Raw genomic sequence first — 20,016 nt, forward strand, 5'->3', positions numbered from 1 at the left:
ATCATGAGACAAACGTTTTAAGGAATTATTTCATTTAGAGATTTTCTCCCGTATTTCTCTTAGTCTCTCATTTTTTCTCTTATTTCATACAAGTCAGTATATTGAAAGAAACGGTCTCATTGTGAAAAATAAACTTTTTTATTTATTATCTGCCATTTCCACGAGATCGCTCGAAAACTCTTAATGCTAATTAAAATCAGTTACCAGGCTTGTCACTTCTAACAGTGTATTCCTCTGAGAGCAGCAGTAGCAGTATTTGACCCAGCTGGCCCTACAGCCAGTTATAAAACCACAATGACGCAAAAGCAGGGGCCACATAATTTGCATTAAAAGAGAAGATATTTAACCCTACATGGTCACAATAAGTGAAGGCTGTTACATAAAGCCAGCACTGAAAAGACACTTTGTGTGATATCTCAATTCAGGTTCACAAAGTTTTCCTTATTTCAGCTACCCTGTGCCAAGTTATAAAATCAGTGCAAGGGGTGAATTCCTGAAAATTAACGATCCTGCACACAGACAGCAGGAGGTTGCCCTTGTCTTAGACGGCCATTAACCCCTGACAAACATACCTCTGCTCCACATGTTTATGATTTCAAAAATAGCTCTTTAAGACTTTATTTTTCATTTGGACTCTTAATTAACTCTATTGACATCGAAGTCTGGTCTAATTAAATGTACCTGAATGTATGTGTGTTTTTGCACACTTAACTGTGCTGTAGATTAAATTAATCTTCCTCAATAGCCAGAATTTTTTAGCAAATTTATTAAAAATCAACAACTGGAATCTTTCAGTTATAAAAGTATTCAGACCCTTAATTCAGTACTTGGTAGAAGCCCCTATGGCAGCAATTACAGCTTCCAGTCGTCTTGGCTTAGTGTCTACAGGCTTTGCACATCTGGATTTAGGCAGTTTATCCCATTCTTCCTGGCAGATCCTCTCAAGCTTCAGCAGATTGGATGGGAAGGGTCTTTGAACTCCCATCGTCAGGTTTCTCCACAGATGTTCTATGAGGGTTAAGTCTGGGCTTTGGCTGGGTCACTCAAGGACAGTCAGACTTGTCATGAAGCTACTCCAGTGTTGTCTTGGTTGTATGTTTCCGATCATTGTCATTGTCATTCTGTCTAGCTACTCTTCCATAAAGACCTGGTTTATGGAGTGCTGCTGGTATGGTTGTCTTTCTGGCAGGTTCTCGTATCTCTGCAGAGGAGATCTGTAACCCCTCGTAAAGTGACCGTTGGTAGTCTTTGTCACCTGCTTATTCCCGGTTATTCAGGTTGGCTGGACAGCCACCTTTTTATGATTCTTCCCATTTCACAATTATTGAGGCCACTGTGCTCCTGCGAACACTCAAAGCTTTAGAAATAGTTTTATGCCCTTGCCCTGATCTATGCCAATTTTATTACTCCGCATTTCTGACACTCACTGAACAGAGTAGACAAACACAGGTATGTCTCTCGCTTGGCATTACTGTCCATTTTGTCCAAAAAGTTGCCAAACTTGTGGGTAGGTCCTCTTTTTTTTTTTCTTTTTTTTTTTTTTAAACACTTAATTTATTGACAAAAGTTGGCAACAGTGCAGGCTGCAAATGCTGCTCTAATAGAAACTGTTTGTGTCAATTCATTTTGAAGGAGCAACAGCTAATGGGGAAACCCAACCTAGTCACGTGGCATTTGACTGACCAGTGGTGGAACTATGATCACTCAACTCTGTCTCAGTCATCAGTTAGTCATGGACATTCACAGTTACAGGGCCAGCTCTGCTTTTGAGTCCAGCCAATAACTCTGAACCCCTGTTCTCACTTTGTCATTGTGGGTTATGAAATGTGGACTGATGGGTAAAACTTGCAATTTTAGCCATTTGAAATTAAATCTACAACACAATAAAGTGTACAAAAAGTAAAGGGGTCTGAATACGTAAATACATGCTTTACTGCCAGGCTTTTGTATCATGATGAGCTGTGCCTCTACAGACAGCTGCAAAAGGCTAAAAATCAACATCTGGGAAAAATTAAACCTAGTTCAAGTGACGCACATACTCTTATGTAATGACGTTTATGTTGACACCCAAATTTGCAATTTATTTTAGGGATTGGCTTGAAGCTTTTATGTTCCAGAAACAGTTGACATGCAAAATAGCTTGCTTTATCTTGAGTTGATAATGGAGAGTTTCATTTTTGTTCAAGCAAAGATGTCTTTTAAACTGCCACAGCTAAAATCTGACCACAGTTCTATGTAGATTTACAGAATAAAGACTCTAAGAAATTCACATTTGTCACTGCACCATTGTGAAATAACAATGCGGGGGCTCAGGAGCCTTAAATTTAATTACCCGACATCTCAATTAGGCCTTCGTCTATTCAGTTTAAAGAGTTACATCAGCTGTTCTCTCCCTCTCTATCCCCTGTGTGAGTGTGTGCGTCTTTCGTCTCTTATGAAAGTCGTCTAAACAAATTGTTTTTTCACTTGATCAACAGTTGAGAGCTAGTTGCTTTTTGAGAATTTCGCCAATGGAGTTTATACTTATTACAAGTCCAGTTTATCGTATTTCAGGAATTTACAACAAATAAGTGGCAGTATCTTAAACTATAAAAACTAAGGTTAATCACTGCACTATCATCAAAACATAATACGTAATTCTGAAAAATTGTGGCCAAATTTGTGTTGGAAAGAGGTTGAATATCCTCTTACTACATTGACAGAACTTCAAGCTTATTTTTAAACGAGAGGCATCTTAGTCACTGGTTAAGATGAGATTCTTTCAAGTGTATACACCTACTCTCTCCTTGTCTTTTTTTTTTCTCTTGTGTCTCATTCATTCACATGCAGAAGACACAATGGGGGATTCTAAAGCCTTCTGCAAATTCACTATTATCTCCTGAGCTAAACATTTCCTTTTCTGGACTGAAAATATCCTTCATCTTTTTCCCTGTGCCCCACAGGGGAGCAGTTAAGTGGTGTCATTTACGTAGACTGGTGGGAAATGGTTTGCTCTGTTTTTAGCTTTATTAAATAAGTTAGCCATGCACGTTGTCCTCAGTGCCTTCGAAAAGGAGTGACAGGGGAGATCTCCTGTCCCATATGTCAGTCAATCTTTCTTTCGTCACATGTACGCAAGTAGTTTCATCAACTCAAATCTCTTGCTTCTACAAGGTTATGTCACAGGCAAGATGAGGAGAGATTTCCACAGTGGCAAGTAGGAGAGAAGGACAGAGAGGTGGAGTAAATTGGAGGACAATGGAATATATTCAAGGAGAGGAGGCACGTGAAAATTCAAGGATAAGAGCGATGCAAATAGCAAATGAGAGGAGCACAGAGGGTGAGAATAAAATAACAGACCCTGGTGATATAATTCACTCATGATTCTCTTTTAAAGTAAGGTTGGAGTGGATACAAGGGCAGACAGCCTCAGAGCTCTTATCGTCTATCACTACGAAATTGGATATGAAGGGTCATGGTTAGAAATTACACAAGCCTCTTACCCATGTCATGAAGTTTTTTAGATTAGGTTTGAACGATTCCTCCCCAGTCAGTGGTCTAAAAATAGACAGTAATGATTTTTGGAGATGGGACCAAGCATAACTGATCAGTGCCCAGATTTATTGAGTTTCATCCTGTTTTGGACATGATGGAATTGGAAAGAATATGTTTAGAATATTTTATTATGCTATTTTGTTCGGCTCTGAAGTCATTTGCTAAGAAGCCACAAGAAATACAGTGATGTAAGACTGTCACACCTATGATCACTTTGCAAGACTGGCCTAATTATGTTTTTAAAGACAGAAATAGTTGCAGTCAATACAGTAAAATTACTACTTGCACAATGTTGTGTTCCATGGGACTTTCCCCAAAGTGTATTTGTCCATAGACCCTCCAATCTAACTATTAATTTGTGGAAAATTAGTCACAAACAGAACATTCCTGGAAATATTGCTTCACCAAGCATTTTAGCCTTCTCACCCTGGCTCAATTCAAGGTCCCAATTATTATACAAACCAACTTAACAATGTAGCAATAAAACTGCTTAACAACTCAGCGTCCACATCCTTCTCAGTTAATGTTAGTGGGGAGGCACTGCAGGAGGCACTGCAAAAAAGCAGGAAGCAGGTTGATGTTTGAAGTTGAAACTACTTCCATGCCTCCAACCTCCAACGAGGTTGCACAATCCCATGAAGCTTTTATTTTTAATTAAAAATTGTTTTAAAACTTTTTGTCTGGTCTTGGATCAGCTCCAAATAGTATTAGATTAGTCATGCTTCTTGGAAGAATTTTTGAAGAATATCTAAATCCTGTATGGAAATATTAGGGCCTTGTAGAAATTATTGTGTGTAAAAAGTTATGGCAGTTCATGAGACACAGACCAGACAAAGGAAAAGTTGTAAAAATGGCAAGGGATGTGTTTTTGCCCCATAGGATATGTTGTGAACCAAGAAAAGGAAGTTATGAGCCAAAATGTTAAGTGCCTCATGAATAGCCACATGGTAGCCCTATCTGCACCACATTTAAACTGATCCATTTTGCCTTATGGTCAAAGTTACGGCCAATTTTGCCAAAATCTGATGAGTAAATTTTGAGATACTGTGCAAGTTAACGAGAAATATGAGACTGAAAGCATACTATTCCCTCAGCTGAGGTTATAACTTTTGTGTCCGCAGTGGGGAAATCACACTATATAATAAACACATTTCTGTCATGAAGGGAGAGGTTTTCCTGCAGTTAGCTCACAGCTGTACAACAAAATAGTGCAATTTTTGTTTGATGCCTTTTTGACGTTAGTACCCTGATTGACGTTATTATTGAAGAGATGACATGATCATCTACTGTGTATGTTGGAGGGGGCTTTCCTTGCAAGGTATCTGAGTGTAGCGTGTTTGTGTCTATGTGTGTACATATCAACACATGCAAAAATTAACACTGTTTGTGTTGTGTGTGTGTATATGTTAGGGCCTTATGTCATATCAGGACAGTCCTGTCAGATTGTGTGTAGGCTGTGGTGCTGACCCTGTATCACACAGTGTTCCCATCTCAGCACATTAGAGCCAAACCTCTGTGATGATGCAGCAAACGCAGTGACATCAAATAAAATGAAGACATAGTACACATGTACTAACACACACTATAATATCATTTCAATTATATTTGACTTTCCAGCACTGTCCTGAAGATTGAGGTTGATGCTGTTGTTTCACAGGATGGGCCAGGGTCTGCTGACCTTTACTGGCTTTATGATAATTTTTTATTTAGATTGTGGTTGACTGACTGTGGGAACATAAATACAGAACCATATTGTCAGACTATTATTTAGTATTCCTGTATTTGTCTAATGGCATTCCACTAAATCAGTCTTAGAGAGCACAATCTTGCCCATAGAAAGGTGTAAGAGATGCATCTATGTGATGAAACATTAATCAATTAATTGACCAGTTGACTGACAGAAAATGATTTGACATGTTTGAGCTTTTCTGTTTTATATTATTATTATTAATGATATATGTAATCTAGTTTTAACTTATTTTAATTATGTTATCCTAGTAGGAATATCTGATTTAACAAATAATAACAAAAAGAGACGATTAAAGAAAATTAATTGATAAGGAAAATAGCCTGCAGTTGCAGCCCTAAATCTGCACATTTATTTTGTACCTCTTATTTGCATGTTTGATGAAACTGATTTTAAAATTTTAAATGAAATTTCACTGTGTTGCAGTGTAACCTAATTGAGTAGTGATATTTGCATGTTTTGGGAATGGAAGTGTTATTAGGACTGTAAATTGGTTCACAGCTCTTTGGACTGTTTGGGTGTCAGGAGCAACACAGGCCTCTAGGGGCCACAAGCAGGGAATTTAGACTAATGTTGATACTGTTTTACATACTAGAGGCTCTTTTTTCAGTGCAGGACCCAGGTGCTCAGCTTTGTAATGGGACACAGCCTAATGAAACATGACAAACATGTGGGAACCCACCAGAAGCGTGACTGTGACCCAATTTGTTGTTCACACCCAAAGTAAAGAAAACTAGGCTACGAGGGAGGAAAAAACAGCAGAAACAGATGATATATATTCATGCTTTGCTTTTAATCACTTCATAGAAAAAGTATTTCAGATTTATTTTTGAACACAATATACAATATAATACCATACATTGTGTGAAACATTTAATAATCCACCTGCAATAACTGGTGGACTTGAACATATTGACAATTTAAAAAAAAAAAAACCCATCTCTCATGCAGATAGTGCTAAATCTGGCTAACCATTTGGACACAACTAGGACCAAAAAAAGCTTGAACATAGATAAACAATGTTAATACTGACAAATTTGAATTTCAAAACTGCTAACAAGTTTGGTCAGAAAGAGTTCACACATTAGCACAACCAGTTACATAAGATCATGTTTTGTTGTTAATTCAGAAAGATTCACGTCAGTGCCGGGCGCATTGTAGCATGCTACCAATACTGTCCCCGTCTTATCTACTTTTACATGAAGTGCGTTAAGTGTAAAAGGAGACAATCGCTTTGTGTTTGTCAGTCGAACCTGTATCTGGCCTCATATATCAGCAATCTGCATTCAAATGCTGGATGGAGAAGCTTAGGTTGTGACAAGCCGCTGAGAGAAAATAAGCTATTTGTATACTTTGATACCAAGCACTGACTAAGCTTCTGTGTTCCTTAGCTAGCTTGTATGTATCCTATATCCAAGCCTATGCAGTTTAACATGTCCTCTATGTCACCTCTGGGTTACCAAATTGCTGAAGTCAGATGAAAACCTTGTACCTTCAAAAACTCAATTGGTCCAAAATTGAGTTATGATCTAACAATTATCTAAGAAACAAAATGAGGATATCCAAATTCTGGCTATTTGTATGAAATGTCACTGAGCTAAAATTTAACTGAGAAAAACTTTAATATTCAGAAATATGAAAGAATACCACAATAGGAATTCAATTTCAAAATGATGCCAAAGTGAGAACATTTTTGGTTTAATATTCATGCATAATAAGATTAATCTATCTCTCGTCTGTGACATCACATTAAAAGACGATTTTAACTTTAATGTAAAAATAAAAAGACTGTCTGAGTTACAAGGTTCCCATGTGACAACAACAACATGTCTCTTTAGCTGCTGCTCTGCTGGGCACTCAAAACATTGTGCGAATATATACTTAGATATATTTATATATATTTATATATATATAAAAACAATATATAATACATATATAAAAAGACTCTAATCCAGAGTCTTCTACACATTAGACACCACCACTTCCAGGTAATGCAAGTGCATATAAATTAAAATAGATTTTACATTGAAACAGTATTTCTTATTTACAAGCTTAAAGTATAGAATAAATACACACTGTTATAAACAGCAAAAAGGACCAACTTGAGCTCCTAGCGACAAACAGTAGCGACAAAGGTGTGGAGTGATAAGGGTAAGGCCTGATGACAAAGTCAGCACATCCAAACACACAGAGAAACACACGCATATGAAACCTTCCATACATACAAACTGCACACAAACGATTGCCACTTAAGCATGCTGGAGTGAAATTAGATGAAGTACCTTTTGAGTATATCAGTAAACCAATATGAAACTGGAGAGACGTGATTATAGATGCAACTAGGACATCCAGTAGAGTCAGTCGTGGAAGCCACAGGAGTAGAAATGTGGGGTCTGCAAACCATTTTCAACCTATCTTCCCCAATGCATTAGTGGAGAAAACAAAAAGAGGCATATTTTGGTTTGTTTTAAAACTAGAGCACCTAATGATTCCTCTTTTTTCCAAAGGGTACAGTCTGCCATGCTGATTCCAGCAATTCCATCTGTGCCAAATTCTAATAACCCGACTGTCCTGGAAACCTGATACAGTGGAGGGGGAGGGGAAAATTTCAATTGACGTCAATGAGCAGAAGCAGCACTTGAGGGATTTTTATCACAAGGAAGAAATAGCCGGCCTGATTGTTTTGAGGTCGTGTCCGTGAAGCCTAGAGGGGTTTGTAAACCATGTGAATAGTGGCGTTGATGAGGGTCTGAGAGTGCCTTTCAGACAGGCAGCTATAAGAGCACCTTTAATCATCTGGTCTGGGCCTGATTGCAGAGGGGCAGGGGGGCGTTACATCAGACGGGTCTGGGGTCAGGCCCTGTTCCAACTAACAGGATTATTAAGACTGCAGCATACCTGTGGGCTGAAAATAGATTCACTGCTGTTGTGCATTTTGTCCTTGGCGGACTTCATTTCTGATTTAATAGTACATCTAAGGAGCTCATTGTCATGAGGTGTTTGTTCTTAGTCTTGCTTGTATTTCTGCTCACTTTATCTGGTGGTAGGTTTGAACTGGGCTAACCTCAATTTCACACCAATACGACAACTGCAAAAATGAAAAGATAAAGTCGTGTACATAAAATGTCACAATAATTTTACACAGAAAATCTAGCAGGAATATACCTGACCAGTTGCAAAGGAAGGATTCTATATCCTTCCTTTATTTTTGCCTTAAAAGCTTGAAAGTCAAGTTTTGGTGTGAAAAGGTAGGAGGCCCCAATGGTCTGCAGACTGTTACAAAGAATAAGAGGAAAGGAAAGATGTATGTTTGTAAATATAGTTTCAGTGTGAGTGTGACATTCATTGACTGACATCTAATATAGAAAGCAACAAACTAACTGTAACATGAACCATGAGTGAACAAAGGTGTTTGAATTCCATGTGTAAAGAAAAACGTTGTGCTCAGATTGAAAAACAAATATGATAAAATGTTCATGTTTCCCTATTTAGATGAGTTTGCCCAAAAGTTGTTTGTCGACATTTGTTTGGATTTCTCTATTGCCCAATACATGGAAGACTGTTCTCTTTAACATACAAAAAAGATTTTGCTCTTTCAGATAAGAAAAAAAAGACATTTCACAGACATACTAGAGTGTTCAATAAATAAAAAACTATTATAAAGACAATAGTAAAAAAGGCACACAAAAGTCCTTTGACAAATGGTACAGGAAAAAAGTAAACACTTTCTCTTGCTATACAAATGTTTCTCCATCAGTAGATCTTACTCTATGCTACTTCTAGATCATATCATATCTGTAAAAAAGTCTTAAGGTACAAAATTTCTCTCAGTAGTGTCAGTGTCCTTTTAATGCCAGTCCAGAAAAGAAAAGTAACCATTTCCCAAACTGGCCGAAATCCTTCAAGTTCCACCCCCCAGTCTCGTCTCTCCACCAAGACTAAAATGTTCGCAGTAATTATTTCCTGAGAACTCTGAAGCCGCTTCACTGAAACTGTCCGTCCGTGTCTGGCTTCAAACACCCAAGTGCAAGACGCCCCTGTGCAGGCCAAAACTAAGCCTTTGCTTCTGTGGGCTTGTTAAAAAGCACAGCTGCAAGAGGATTTCCCCTCTTTTTCCAAAAACTTTCAAATCACCATGTGAGCCTGATGATGGAAGCCCTATGTATCTGTGGGTGACGCCTCGTGTGTCACGATTTCTATTGCTGTCGTGGGCTCCATCATACCGCCCTCCTCGTTCTCCGGACCGTCCAAATAGTCCAGGGGAGGAGATCGAGAATCTCCTAGACTATCCTCCTCTTCTTCTAATTCTTCTTCTTCCTCCTCCCCTTCGCCATCTTTCTCTATTCCATCTAAGTCCTCCTCTTCCAAGGTCAGCTCAAACTGAAATTTCTCCCCACCTCCCTGCCCGCCAGTGCTGCCGCTATGTCCGTGCGTGCCCTGGTCATAAAAGGGAGGGGAGGGACTCTGGGGTATCATGCTCTGGTACCAGTTCCTGTTGTCCTCCAGCGTGTCCAGAATGTCCTGGGCATCTGGGTGAACCAGATCAGCCCAAGTCTCCCAAAGAGGGTGCACAATGTAGTCGATGAAACCCACCTGAAGGAGACAAATGAGAGTTACAAGTGAGTTTCTTTGAAGTTTTGATGCACTTATACGAATGTGCACATCCATCGCTGATTGTGCATGATTCAGTTTCTATGCGCTTTGTTGCCTACCTGGCTCTTTTCTACCGAGGCTGTATGTTTATCACACATGGGGCTGATCTCCATCCCCCTCTCCCTCTCTCTGTCTCCCTGGTGGAAGAACTCCTCCATTATCCGATCAGTCCACTGACGATACAGCTCCAGGGACTTAGTGGGGTTACTCAGGTCAGCACAATGCACCATGTTACGAAGCACCTATTAAAAATACAGAATTTAAATTTAGTAAAAATATACACACTCTAAACGCCTGTACACCCCCGCTCTCCAATGTACAATCATATATCCTTAAAACACACTGCAAAGACGGGTAGATTACTTTACAACTAAGAGATTAGGAGAAATTAGATTCTTGAAGAAAAGACATTTAAAGCTAATTCTCTAATGAGTTTTGTTTATAAAAGGAGGTTGGTCTACACAACAGTCTAATAAAGAGGAAATCCTAGGAAGACCATTACAGAGACAGTGTAAAGGGAGCACTTAAAGGCAAAAAGAAGATGGATGGAGTGAGAAAAGGAGTGACAGTGGGAACAGAGGTCAGCTATGTAGGAGGCCGGTTAATGATCATTGGCTGAGTAACCTCTGTCAGCGCTGGCTATTGATTAGAGCTATTAAAAGCACGTAAAAGAAGTGGAGGGTTTCCAGTATGTTGAGTCACACATACACAATCCATATGAAATGCACTTTATTTAATCGGTAAGAAACAAATGTTTTGCAAAAACAAACATCTACCTGTATCCTGTCTGTGTAATTATCCAGCAGCAGCACTCCAGAGCTCGTCACCTTCTTCGTCTCCACCATAGTCTTCAGATCGGCCAGCAGACTCATGTGTTTGGACATGTCAGTAGCCAAAACCTGGAGGGGAAACAAAAAAACACTGTCAGCATCGAAGTTTCAGACCGATTGTGATTTGAATCAAAATGGTGGTAGAAGAGAATACAATATGAATCGTGATATATTACCATGTCAATGACCATCTTGCGTAGGGACTGTCTCTGCTTCTTGGTGAGGTTCTGGAAGATATCACAGTTGTCTTCCTGTAGTAGCTTGAATCCCACAGCCAAGTGATGGTTCTCCAGCACAGACTCATCGTTGTACATCAACGCCAGTTCAGAATCTGGACAGAGGTAAAAAAAAAAGATTTTAGTCTTTGTCGAGAATACTGATATATGGTTATTGAAAGCATCAATTTATAGGTTTTTGAAGAAAGCAACAAATTAGCTATCTTGATTTCATGTACAGTAATATTTTCACTTACTGGTGTTGATTAGGAATTGGTTTGATACTCCAGGATGATCAACATCATGGATAGCTGCAGCAAAGATGGCTGCTAGGATCTCAAGGTCAGTGAAGACGGCCTATGAAAGAAAGAACGAACATGAAACTACTTCTGGAGGTTAAAAAAAATAGCAGCACAAAAACAGAACAGTTAATCCAATCCTCACTAACTATTGAGCATCGTGTAAGGGGGAGATAACAGACCCACGGTCATACATGAAAACCTTGCAATTAAATTATCTGATTTTCAACCTTAATGTGATAGGAAATGCACATTTTTCAGTCACGTTCTGCTTTACGGAAAGCCATCGCAAGCCTGGGTCACACGAGGCCAGAGAAATTTTCCTCAACCAAATATGAAGCAAGCTGTGTGCCTTTCTGTGAAAATCCACTTTGAGACAGCATAATACTATGTCTGCTGGCTGCGATAGATGAAAGACGGAGAACGGAGAGGAATAAATCATGATCTAAAGGCTGATGCATTCAGGCTGATTCTTCTCTGACTGTATCTCACCAGCTACTCCAACTTCAGGAGAGCTCTGAGAAAATGCAAGCAGGAAAAACCTAACAAATAAGACATGTTTCGACGAGTGGTGAAGTAAAGTTCTCCGAGTAAACTGGAGGGGAAAAGATGATTCAATGGAAGGATGCTGAGCTCTTCAAAGCTAGTGTGGCACTCCAGGAAAGAGGCACATGGGGTGATGTAAGAGTTCTCTCTACTTTAATTTTCCCTTATTTCTGTGGATGCAGATTGGTCAGAGCTGGGGGAATTTTTCAACCTCCAGAGTTGAAAGATGAATGAGGATGAGATAATATAAGCAGAATCTGATGTGAGGTACTAAAAACTGAGAACTAAAATGACACTTGATATTATAACTTACATCCAGGGCTGGAGTTGAGAGGAGGATGTGTGTGGATTGGGCTACGTCAGCAGCATGTAGGCTGTTATGGTAGGCCACATCTGAATGGTAGTGGTCTTCCAATGTCATCATGTAGGCCACGAACGTATCCACTGGAATCTTAAATGTCTTTAACAGGTCTCGCTCCTAGAAAAACATCAAAATATAGTCAGGACTAAGTATGGATAATTTTAGTGGTACAAATCTGAACCAAAAAAAAATAAAGTAAAAGGCAACAATGATGTAAGTGAAGACACAACAGAATGCAGAATTTTAGGATTATACTGATAAAAGTATTACAGTCCATACCTGGAAGATAGCGTACATAATGCAGGTAAGAGGTCGGTTGTTGGAATACTCTGAAACAGTGAAGATGTTCAAGCCCCACTTGTTCAGATCATCCAGCTCCTTGGACAGCAGCTCCTCCTTATCAGTCTTGACGCCGAAGCGAGAGATGCTGCTGCTGGAGAGCGAGGGCCCGTGGGAGACCTTCTTGACCCCGCTGATCTGTGTCATCAGCTGATGCTTCTGCTGCTTCTTCTTCTCTCGTGTCTTGGATGTCGGCGACGGGATCTCCACCTCATTCTGTTTGTCTGCAGGTCGGGGAATATAGACATTTTTAGTAAAGTGTGGACATTGTAAGGAAGATGTGGTTAAAATTCCCATCTACCCTCATACAGCATGAGTCTTTGTTGTAATATGCTTCTGAATTAGGGCCTGAGGACCCAGGTGTACTATAAAAACACCTGCAGCAGTTTAGTTCCTGAAGGATTTATTGATTCATTCATTCAGTCATTATTTGTCCCTCCATTCATTTGTTCATTCACACTCCCTTCCCGCCACCTGTAGTCTCTGTCTGAACTCCCACTGTTCATTCGTCTCAGTCCCCCCCCCCATCTCTCAGCAGGTGGCTAACATCTCATCTCCTGTTCTTTTCACTCTCATAGGTCAGCCCATTGACAGACTGAGAGCTAGACAGTCCCATAAAGTCAGTCATTCAATAAGTTGACACATCTTTTGCAGCGTTATCAAATCACTTAGTACAGAGTGGGAAGTTAAGTTAAGTCTATTCAACCTTATCTGGTCTGGCTACAAATAAAGTGAATGACCAGTCCAAAAATAAAAATGAAAACATGCAAGGCTTTCATTTAAAATTCTTTTGATAAATAATTACACCATATACACAGTATTCACATTTTATCCAGAGGAAAAAAAAAAAAAAAATGCAAAAATTTCTTGTAATAACCAACCAGGCCCTTGTGTTTATTGCAATGACAGAAGAAGTGAATGAATCCTGCAGGGGCTGGCTATCGGCATGTATGTGAGCTGTGCACACATCTATCAAGCCTGGACACAGCTCATCGCTGGCCTATCAGCCTTTCCCTGTGGAGGGTTATTCAATTACCAGCTGTAATTCAAATAATCACTTTCACTCTCATGCTCTCCCTCTCTCTCTCCCTTGCACTGTTTTCTCTGCCTGTCTCTCTATCTCTCGCTCTCTCTTCAGTCCTCCAGTAGTAATTGAGAATGGGCAATTAAGCGCTCTCAGACATGTGCTGCGTGGGAAACAAGGGGAAGAGCAATATATTGCCCTCTAATTTATTACAAGCCATCATTATCACCATTGCTGTGTGGTGTTTGTGTGTGTGTGGCCTGTGTGTGTGTGTGTGTGTGTGTGTGCGTGCAGACAAGTTCGCACTGTCATTCTTATCATTCATTTCTACATAAGTAAGTGCCAGTGTACAGTAAACGCTGTGCACTCTGTTGTGCAGTTGACTTGATAAAACTGATAACCTGCTCTGGAGGTTTGTAGCACAGTTCTCATGATCCTGGTGTCGGTATGCCATCAGATTAAGACTCTCTGTTGCAATTTGGCTTCCATTGTTGTCTCTTATAGTCCGGCTTTTCACTCTGTTTGCTCTCATCTCAATCTTTTCTCAAGCAAAAAAAAAAAAAAAATTTAAATACGTATATGTATCTCTCTCGCTCTTTATATCTGTTTCATGCTCTGTTCTGTCTCTCCTTTTCTTGCTTCCTCTTTCCCTCTCCTCTCTCACCTCCCACGTTTATTTTTCGATTTCATCCGACTCCTTTTCTTCCTCCTCCATATGCTCTAGTGTGTGAGACACAGATGCAGTGGGGAGGGTGGAGAGGGGTGGGCGTTTTTTGGGGACTTTTTCCCTCCCAGTATATTCCCTAGGCTAGGTGTGTTCTGCTGTTGCTGATCAAAGGGAATTATGACAGAATTATGCTGCGAGGACAGCTGTGGCGGGGGAAAGGCACACGTGACTGGCCAGCATGCTGTCGGCCAACAATCCATAATGGAAAGCCCAAAATCCTGGTTTGAAATTACCCTAGATGAGAAACCCAGGCATCTTTATTTATCTGGGGAATTATCCAGGTTCCATGAGCGCTGTTTTACCAGTCAACAATCTGCCTCAGCATTAGCTGGGGATTTGTGGTGAATCTAAGAATGCTCTCTACGGATCCAGACATATGGCAGGAAAATGTAATTTCTTTGATCCTGAATGGATGCTTTTATAAAATAATATGAAGCAGAAATAAGTGCATTACTGATGTGATACTAATCTTTATGGATGGAGGGATTAAACAGTGCTGCTGGTCAGCTGAGGCCAAACCAGGCCAACTGTGCTGCTTCAGCCATTTTTCTTTTGTTTCTCATTAATGTTAACCTGTTCTTTCTTCTTTGTCTGTCTGTCTGTCTTTCTCTCTCTCTCTCTCTCTCTACCAGCAGCAGGGTAATCCTGATTTCTTTATCGAAGTGATAGTCATCTCTGTCTGGATTCTCAGGGCAGCAAGAGAGGGAGGGAGAGGTGGAGGTACAACAAGGTGTCCCTGCTGACAAAGATGCATTAAGACAGGAATGAGTCACCCAATCTGCTGAGCTCATCTCACTGCCAGCAAAGGGGGTTCCTCTGTACCTCTATTTTCTCCCTCACTGCAGTCAGTTCCCTCCTTCCCTCGTTTGCTTCCTCTCTGTCTCTCCTCACCCCTCCTCTCACTCTATATGATCCGGAGGTAAGGGATCCGCCAACAACACTACATCGGATCAGGATGCCAATCGAGCGGAAGCGCAGTGTCTATAAATATTATTATATATATTATTATATACCCTATTATTCTAACTACCCCTACATGTATTCTGTCTGGCATCTTATTATTCTTCCAGTTTGTCAATCTATATTATCTTCAACTCATTTACTTGCCTTTTCCCAAGCTTTGTAAATCTTTCCTGTAGCTGCCCTCATGCTTCTGTGGAAATCTCACATTTATCAAAAGCCAACTTTTACATAAAAAATCTGGAAAATTGATTGTCCTATGAGTGGTAGTTAGGTTATTTTTTTTCCTACAATGACTTAACAGAGTAGTTTGGCTCCAGAATCATGAAACGTTTTCTACATGTGGGCGACGAAAACAGCAGAGGCCACTTTCTAAAGTCGACATAGATGGATATTTAGCAATCAATCTATTCTCAGATCTCAAATATACAACCCATACTGACAGCATCCAGTTCCACTTACCCCGGTTCTGGCTAACAAACTCACTTGTCAGTCAAATGGTACTTTTCGTGGTAGCCAGCCACTTTAATGCCTTTTTATTTCTCTAAATACTTTGAGAAATTTTTTTTTTACTTCAGTTTTAATGGCCATTTTGAGCCCAATGCCATAAACATCTAGACAAAGCTTAATGGCGCAGTGTTTTATGGTACGCCCCCTCAGAAAAGCCTGCCAGAGCAACTTGCACAGCTTAACATCATACATCAGACTGAACCTGCAGAAAAACATTGCGGCAAAGCAGAGAAGTGGGTATTTGTGTGAGCCACTCAATATTTGTGGATGTTTGTATTTTTCTATGTATTGTGAACATACAGGTCATGATTATTCTCTGTAGTGACTGAAGGTGGATTATAAATTGGTGAATTTGTTAGTGTGATTTTCAGTGCATGTACACAAGATCTTCATTTACCTAGGAAGGTGTTGGAGATGAATTCGGAAACCTGATTCCCAGACCGACTCATCTCAGATAGGTGCGTCAACTCCCGATTCAACATTCTCTTGAACTGCAAGAGAGAAGGAGAGAGAGGAAAAAGGAGGAGGGAGAGAGAGAAACATACGTCGTCAGTTTCCACTGAGGGAAAACCTGAGATAAATTATGGTATAGGATTCCATGGAAAATCCAAGAGTTCCCAGTTTTCCTCCACCAGCTCAAGAATATTATTTAATTACAGCGTACAATCAGTGGGGGGACACATCTTATTTTCCCCTCCATTTTCCCTCAAATTAATTAGAGTGCAGATCATTATGTGTGTTACCAGTTGGGAGGCCATTACCTTTTAATACCCCTCAATTCACCCCCTGCAACCAATTTACAGTTTTATTACACTGAATCACATTTTTGGGTCCTATTTAGCTGATTTACTTGCGTCAGTGTGCAAGAATCTCAATGATGTCAAGAGGAAAATCTGCACACAGCTCCCTACATTCCCCTTCCGTCCCACATTTTGGTGATTTTCATGAGGGTTCATGTTTTATATTATTAGCAAATAAGGGATACATGCATTTGACAGTACACAGGCACTGCAGTAGCAGCTGTTTATGACAGACTGATGCATGCGCGTGCACACACATACACATACACATTAACACACACAAACAGACACACAGCTCTGCAGAGGGCTCAAGATGGAGCCTGAGCCACAGAACACCATTCTGTCAGACCCCCCTGATGGAAATATCTGTTGGTGCAATTAGGTTAACAAAGTATCCCGAAAAGCTGCACAAAAACAACTGATGTTATCAAAATGCTAAATTTCTTTAGATATATTCTCTAATACAACAACAACACAGCTCCGAGACGTACAATGAAATGAGTGCGGTATCCCAACAAGCTACGTAGATAAGCACCACACACCTTAATGTAACCCCAAGACACCGACAGCAAGTAATTGGCTTCAGGCATTTTGGACCCCGTTTTTTCGTTCCTACACAAAGCCAGAACTGTAATCCAATAGCAAAAATAGAGGCAGATGAACAGGATTCTTTCAACGCCAAAAAGGACAAAAATCCCCTCTTCTCTCCTCTTGTGTTTCTCTTCTCAGCAGCTAAGAGAGCAGCTCGATGATGGCTCACTCTCCCTCTCAGCAGCAGTAAAGGGCCAGCTCTGAGTCTCCATGACTGGGGATGGAGGGATAGATATATGTAGGGAAAAGTGTAGGCGCTGTTGCCAGGCTAGGCGAGGAGGAGATCCAGTTGGCTCGGTGGATCGGCAGGAGCAGCAGCAGCTGGAGCCGTGAGCTGGGGACTCTCAGTGCACTGATGAATAATGGAGAAGAAGCAAGGAAGGGAGGAGGGGAAAAAAACAGCGATGGAGACAGGAGGAGGAGAAGGAGGAGGGAGTGAGGCAGCGATGTTCATCTGACTGGAGGGGGGGTTCCTCCACTGGATTTGTCTTGCTTCACTGCTCTCACCGCTGTAACGCTCACTCCCCCTCCTACCCTGCTTCTCTCTCTCACTCTCTCACCATGTTCCTCCCTTTTTCATTCCCTCCCTCTTTTTCCCCTGCTGTAGTCTGCCAGCCCCAGCAACACTATTCAGAACACATGATTTGACAGAAAGTGGGGAGAAGGGGGGAGCCCTAATTACAGCTTGGCATTGGTGTATATATGAACTTCTAAAGGGGTGTTTGAATGATTGATGTTTAATATCCAGACATGGATTCCAGATGTAACTTTTCCTCTTTTCTCTAGCTGTGCAAGTGCTGCAGATAAATCCCATCCTCTTCAATTTCCAGCCCCAGTAATTCCCTCTTAAAGCTATTTTTTATGAAGTCAGCCATTGTGAAGGAATGTCATTGAGACATACAGCAATTCCTCCCCTCTACAGTAAAACAATGAGGGTTGGGAAAGAGGATGGGGCACGTATTGAGGAATGTGAATGCACAGTGACAGTATCTTTATCGCCATTATCTCTATTATCATCCACTCTTCTCCCTCTCCCTCTTTTGAGTCTTCTGTTGTTTCCTGACATCCCCGAGCGCAGCGGCCATTGTGGAGAACTCATGAGCCTGTTCATTATCTGTATCCCATAATAATATTAGATGCTGTCAGGGTGTCTGTGGAAGGCTATTTTTAACAGCCGAGAGACAACCAGAGAGTGGGGAAGAAAAGAAGAGGGAGGGGGGAAGAAAAAGAAGAGATGGGAGATAATTGCATCCTTCACCAATTTAGGTGACATCAGCCCACGGTTTATCTCTCTGCCTGTGAGTGAGTGTGTGTACGCCAATTACCAGAACACCCCAATGCCATGGCAACAGCATCAGTTGGCCAGTGTAAGGCTGTTTTGAGAGGAGGAGAGAAGAGAGGTTTCCCCTGTTCCTTCCCAGGCAGACATGTGATGTAGCTGCTGAGCTGTCACAAGGACACACCACACACACCGCTTTCACTCGCATCCACCAATGCGCAGACTGAAAGTCGCTCCCCCTCTCCCTCCGTCCCTCTTCACAATCTCTCCTCCCCTCCCTCCCTCCCTCCCTCCACTCCATCTCTCCTCCCCTACCTCCTCTTCTCCATCTCTCCCTCACTCTCCACCACTTACATGTCAATTTCTCTCTCGGCTGCCACTTGCCAACACAGTCATCAATCTCTCTGTCTGTCTGCCTCGCTGGCAGAATCAATGGGCTGTCCTTGGAGCAGGTGTTGATACTGCTGCAGTGTACAAGGCTAGGGCCACCTGACTGGAATATACTGTTAGATCAGTACTACTGGCCAATTTCAAGGCGAGGTTGTGGTCTGGTCAATTTTGTCACGACTCTTGTTGGTGAACCCCTAGAGCTGCTATGCTTCACCATCAGAAAATAATCATGGTTCTTGTTGCTTCAGAACCGATGCATGGGAAACCCATGGTAAACAGAAGTTGCCAGAAAACCTTTCAGCCCAATATTTGTGTTTGTACGAGTTTGGAAAGATGTGTGGGAGATCAAAGCTTCCCCGAGAGGATTCCAGATTATCCTCCCACTAAGAGAAAGAACCAGAAGAAGGGAGGCAGGACGCAAGAAAAGAGGAAAAAAAGAGAGGGGGAGAGAGGAGGCAGCTCTTTATATAATAGCTAACTGCATAATATATAAAGAAACCAGAAATAACAGCGGGGGATGTCTCTCTGCAATGTGTTGAAGAGCTATGCTTCCCCAGAGGCTGAAAGAAATGCCTCAGTGCGCATCCCCCTTACAAATGCTATTATCTGCAGTTAAGCACAGTAGATGGTCACATGCATGCTTTTACACACTCATGTTCATATGTTTCTGTATGACTCTGTTCTTGGCAGTGTGCGTTTGCTATGTTTTTATTGTTCAGCAAGGGAAGCCTCTTTACCACCTACTGATATCATGACACTGGAGGAAGATTAACTTCTTAGAGCTCTGTGGGTATCTCTTTTTCACATACCCACATACTATATATTCTTATTCTATTATTTTACCCATTCGCTTCTTGCTAAACTCAAGTGTCTTTCCTATTCTCTTTTTTTTGTCACTTAATGTTTCTGTCCCCTTTTTCCTTTAATTTTCTCCCTAGTATTTTTTTCTGTACATCCTGCCTCTCCATTTTCATTCACCCTGTCAAAATCCCAATTCACTGCACCCCCCCCCCCACCCCCCCCTTTGCAGGGGGTTGGGTTGATTCAGCAGATAGCTGCTGTGACAGAGGCAGAGAAGGTGAATGGAGCCTGTGGCATTTCATTGTGAGTGGAGAGGGAAAAAAAGAAACATAACTCTGAGCCTCCTCCATTCAGATGTGATCCCATCAGACAGCTCACTGTGGAGGGCAGTCAGGCGGACACAGTCTTCC

At 41.1% G+C, this 20,016-nt stretch overlaps 1 protein-coding gene across 2 annotated transcripts in view; it reads right to left on the reverse strand.

Moving 5' to 3' along the window:
• Positions 1 to 6,055: 6,055 nt before the first annotated feature.
• Positions 6,056 to 20,016, reverse strand: part of pde4ba (phosphodiesterase 4B, cAMP-specific a) — a 126,260-nt gene continuing 112,299 nt past the window's right edge. For both annotated transcript variants that reach the window (XM_023394531.2, XM_023394532.2), the window contains exons 7-14: positions 16,143 to 16,236; positions 12,465 to 12,748; positions 12,138 to 12,302; positions 11,237 to 11,336; positions 10,941 to 11,095; positions 10,711 to 10,833; positions 9,994 to 10,176; positions 6,056 to 9,874 (exon numbers count right to left, since the gene is read on the reverse strand). In XM_023394531.2, the coding sequence (XP_023250299.1) occupies positions 9,440 to 9,874; positions 9,994 to 10,176; positions 10,711 to 10,833; positions 10,941 to 11,095; positions 11,237 to 11,336; positions 12,138 to 12,302; positions 12,465 to 12,748; positions 16,143 to 16,236 (1,539 nt within the window). In that variant the 3' untranslated portion in view covers positions 6,056 to 9,439. The remainder of the gene's footprint in view (positions 9,875 to 9,993; positions 10,177 to 10,710; positions 10,834 to 10,940; positions 11,096 to 11,236; positions 11,337 to 12,137; positions 12,303 to 12,464; positions 12,749 to 16,142; positions 16,237 to 20,016) is intronic.

This window comes from Seriola lalandi, unplaced genomic scaffold (assembly GCF_002814215.2).
Source record: "Seriola lalandi dorsalis isolate HSWRI2012SDOR001 ecotype SW California unplaced genomic scaffold, Sedor1 jcf7180002054949, whole genome shotgun sequence".
Lineage (NCBI taxonomy): Eukaryota > Metazoa > Chordata > Actinopteri > Carangiformes > Carangidae > Seriola > Seriola lalandi.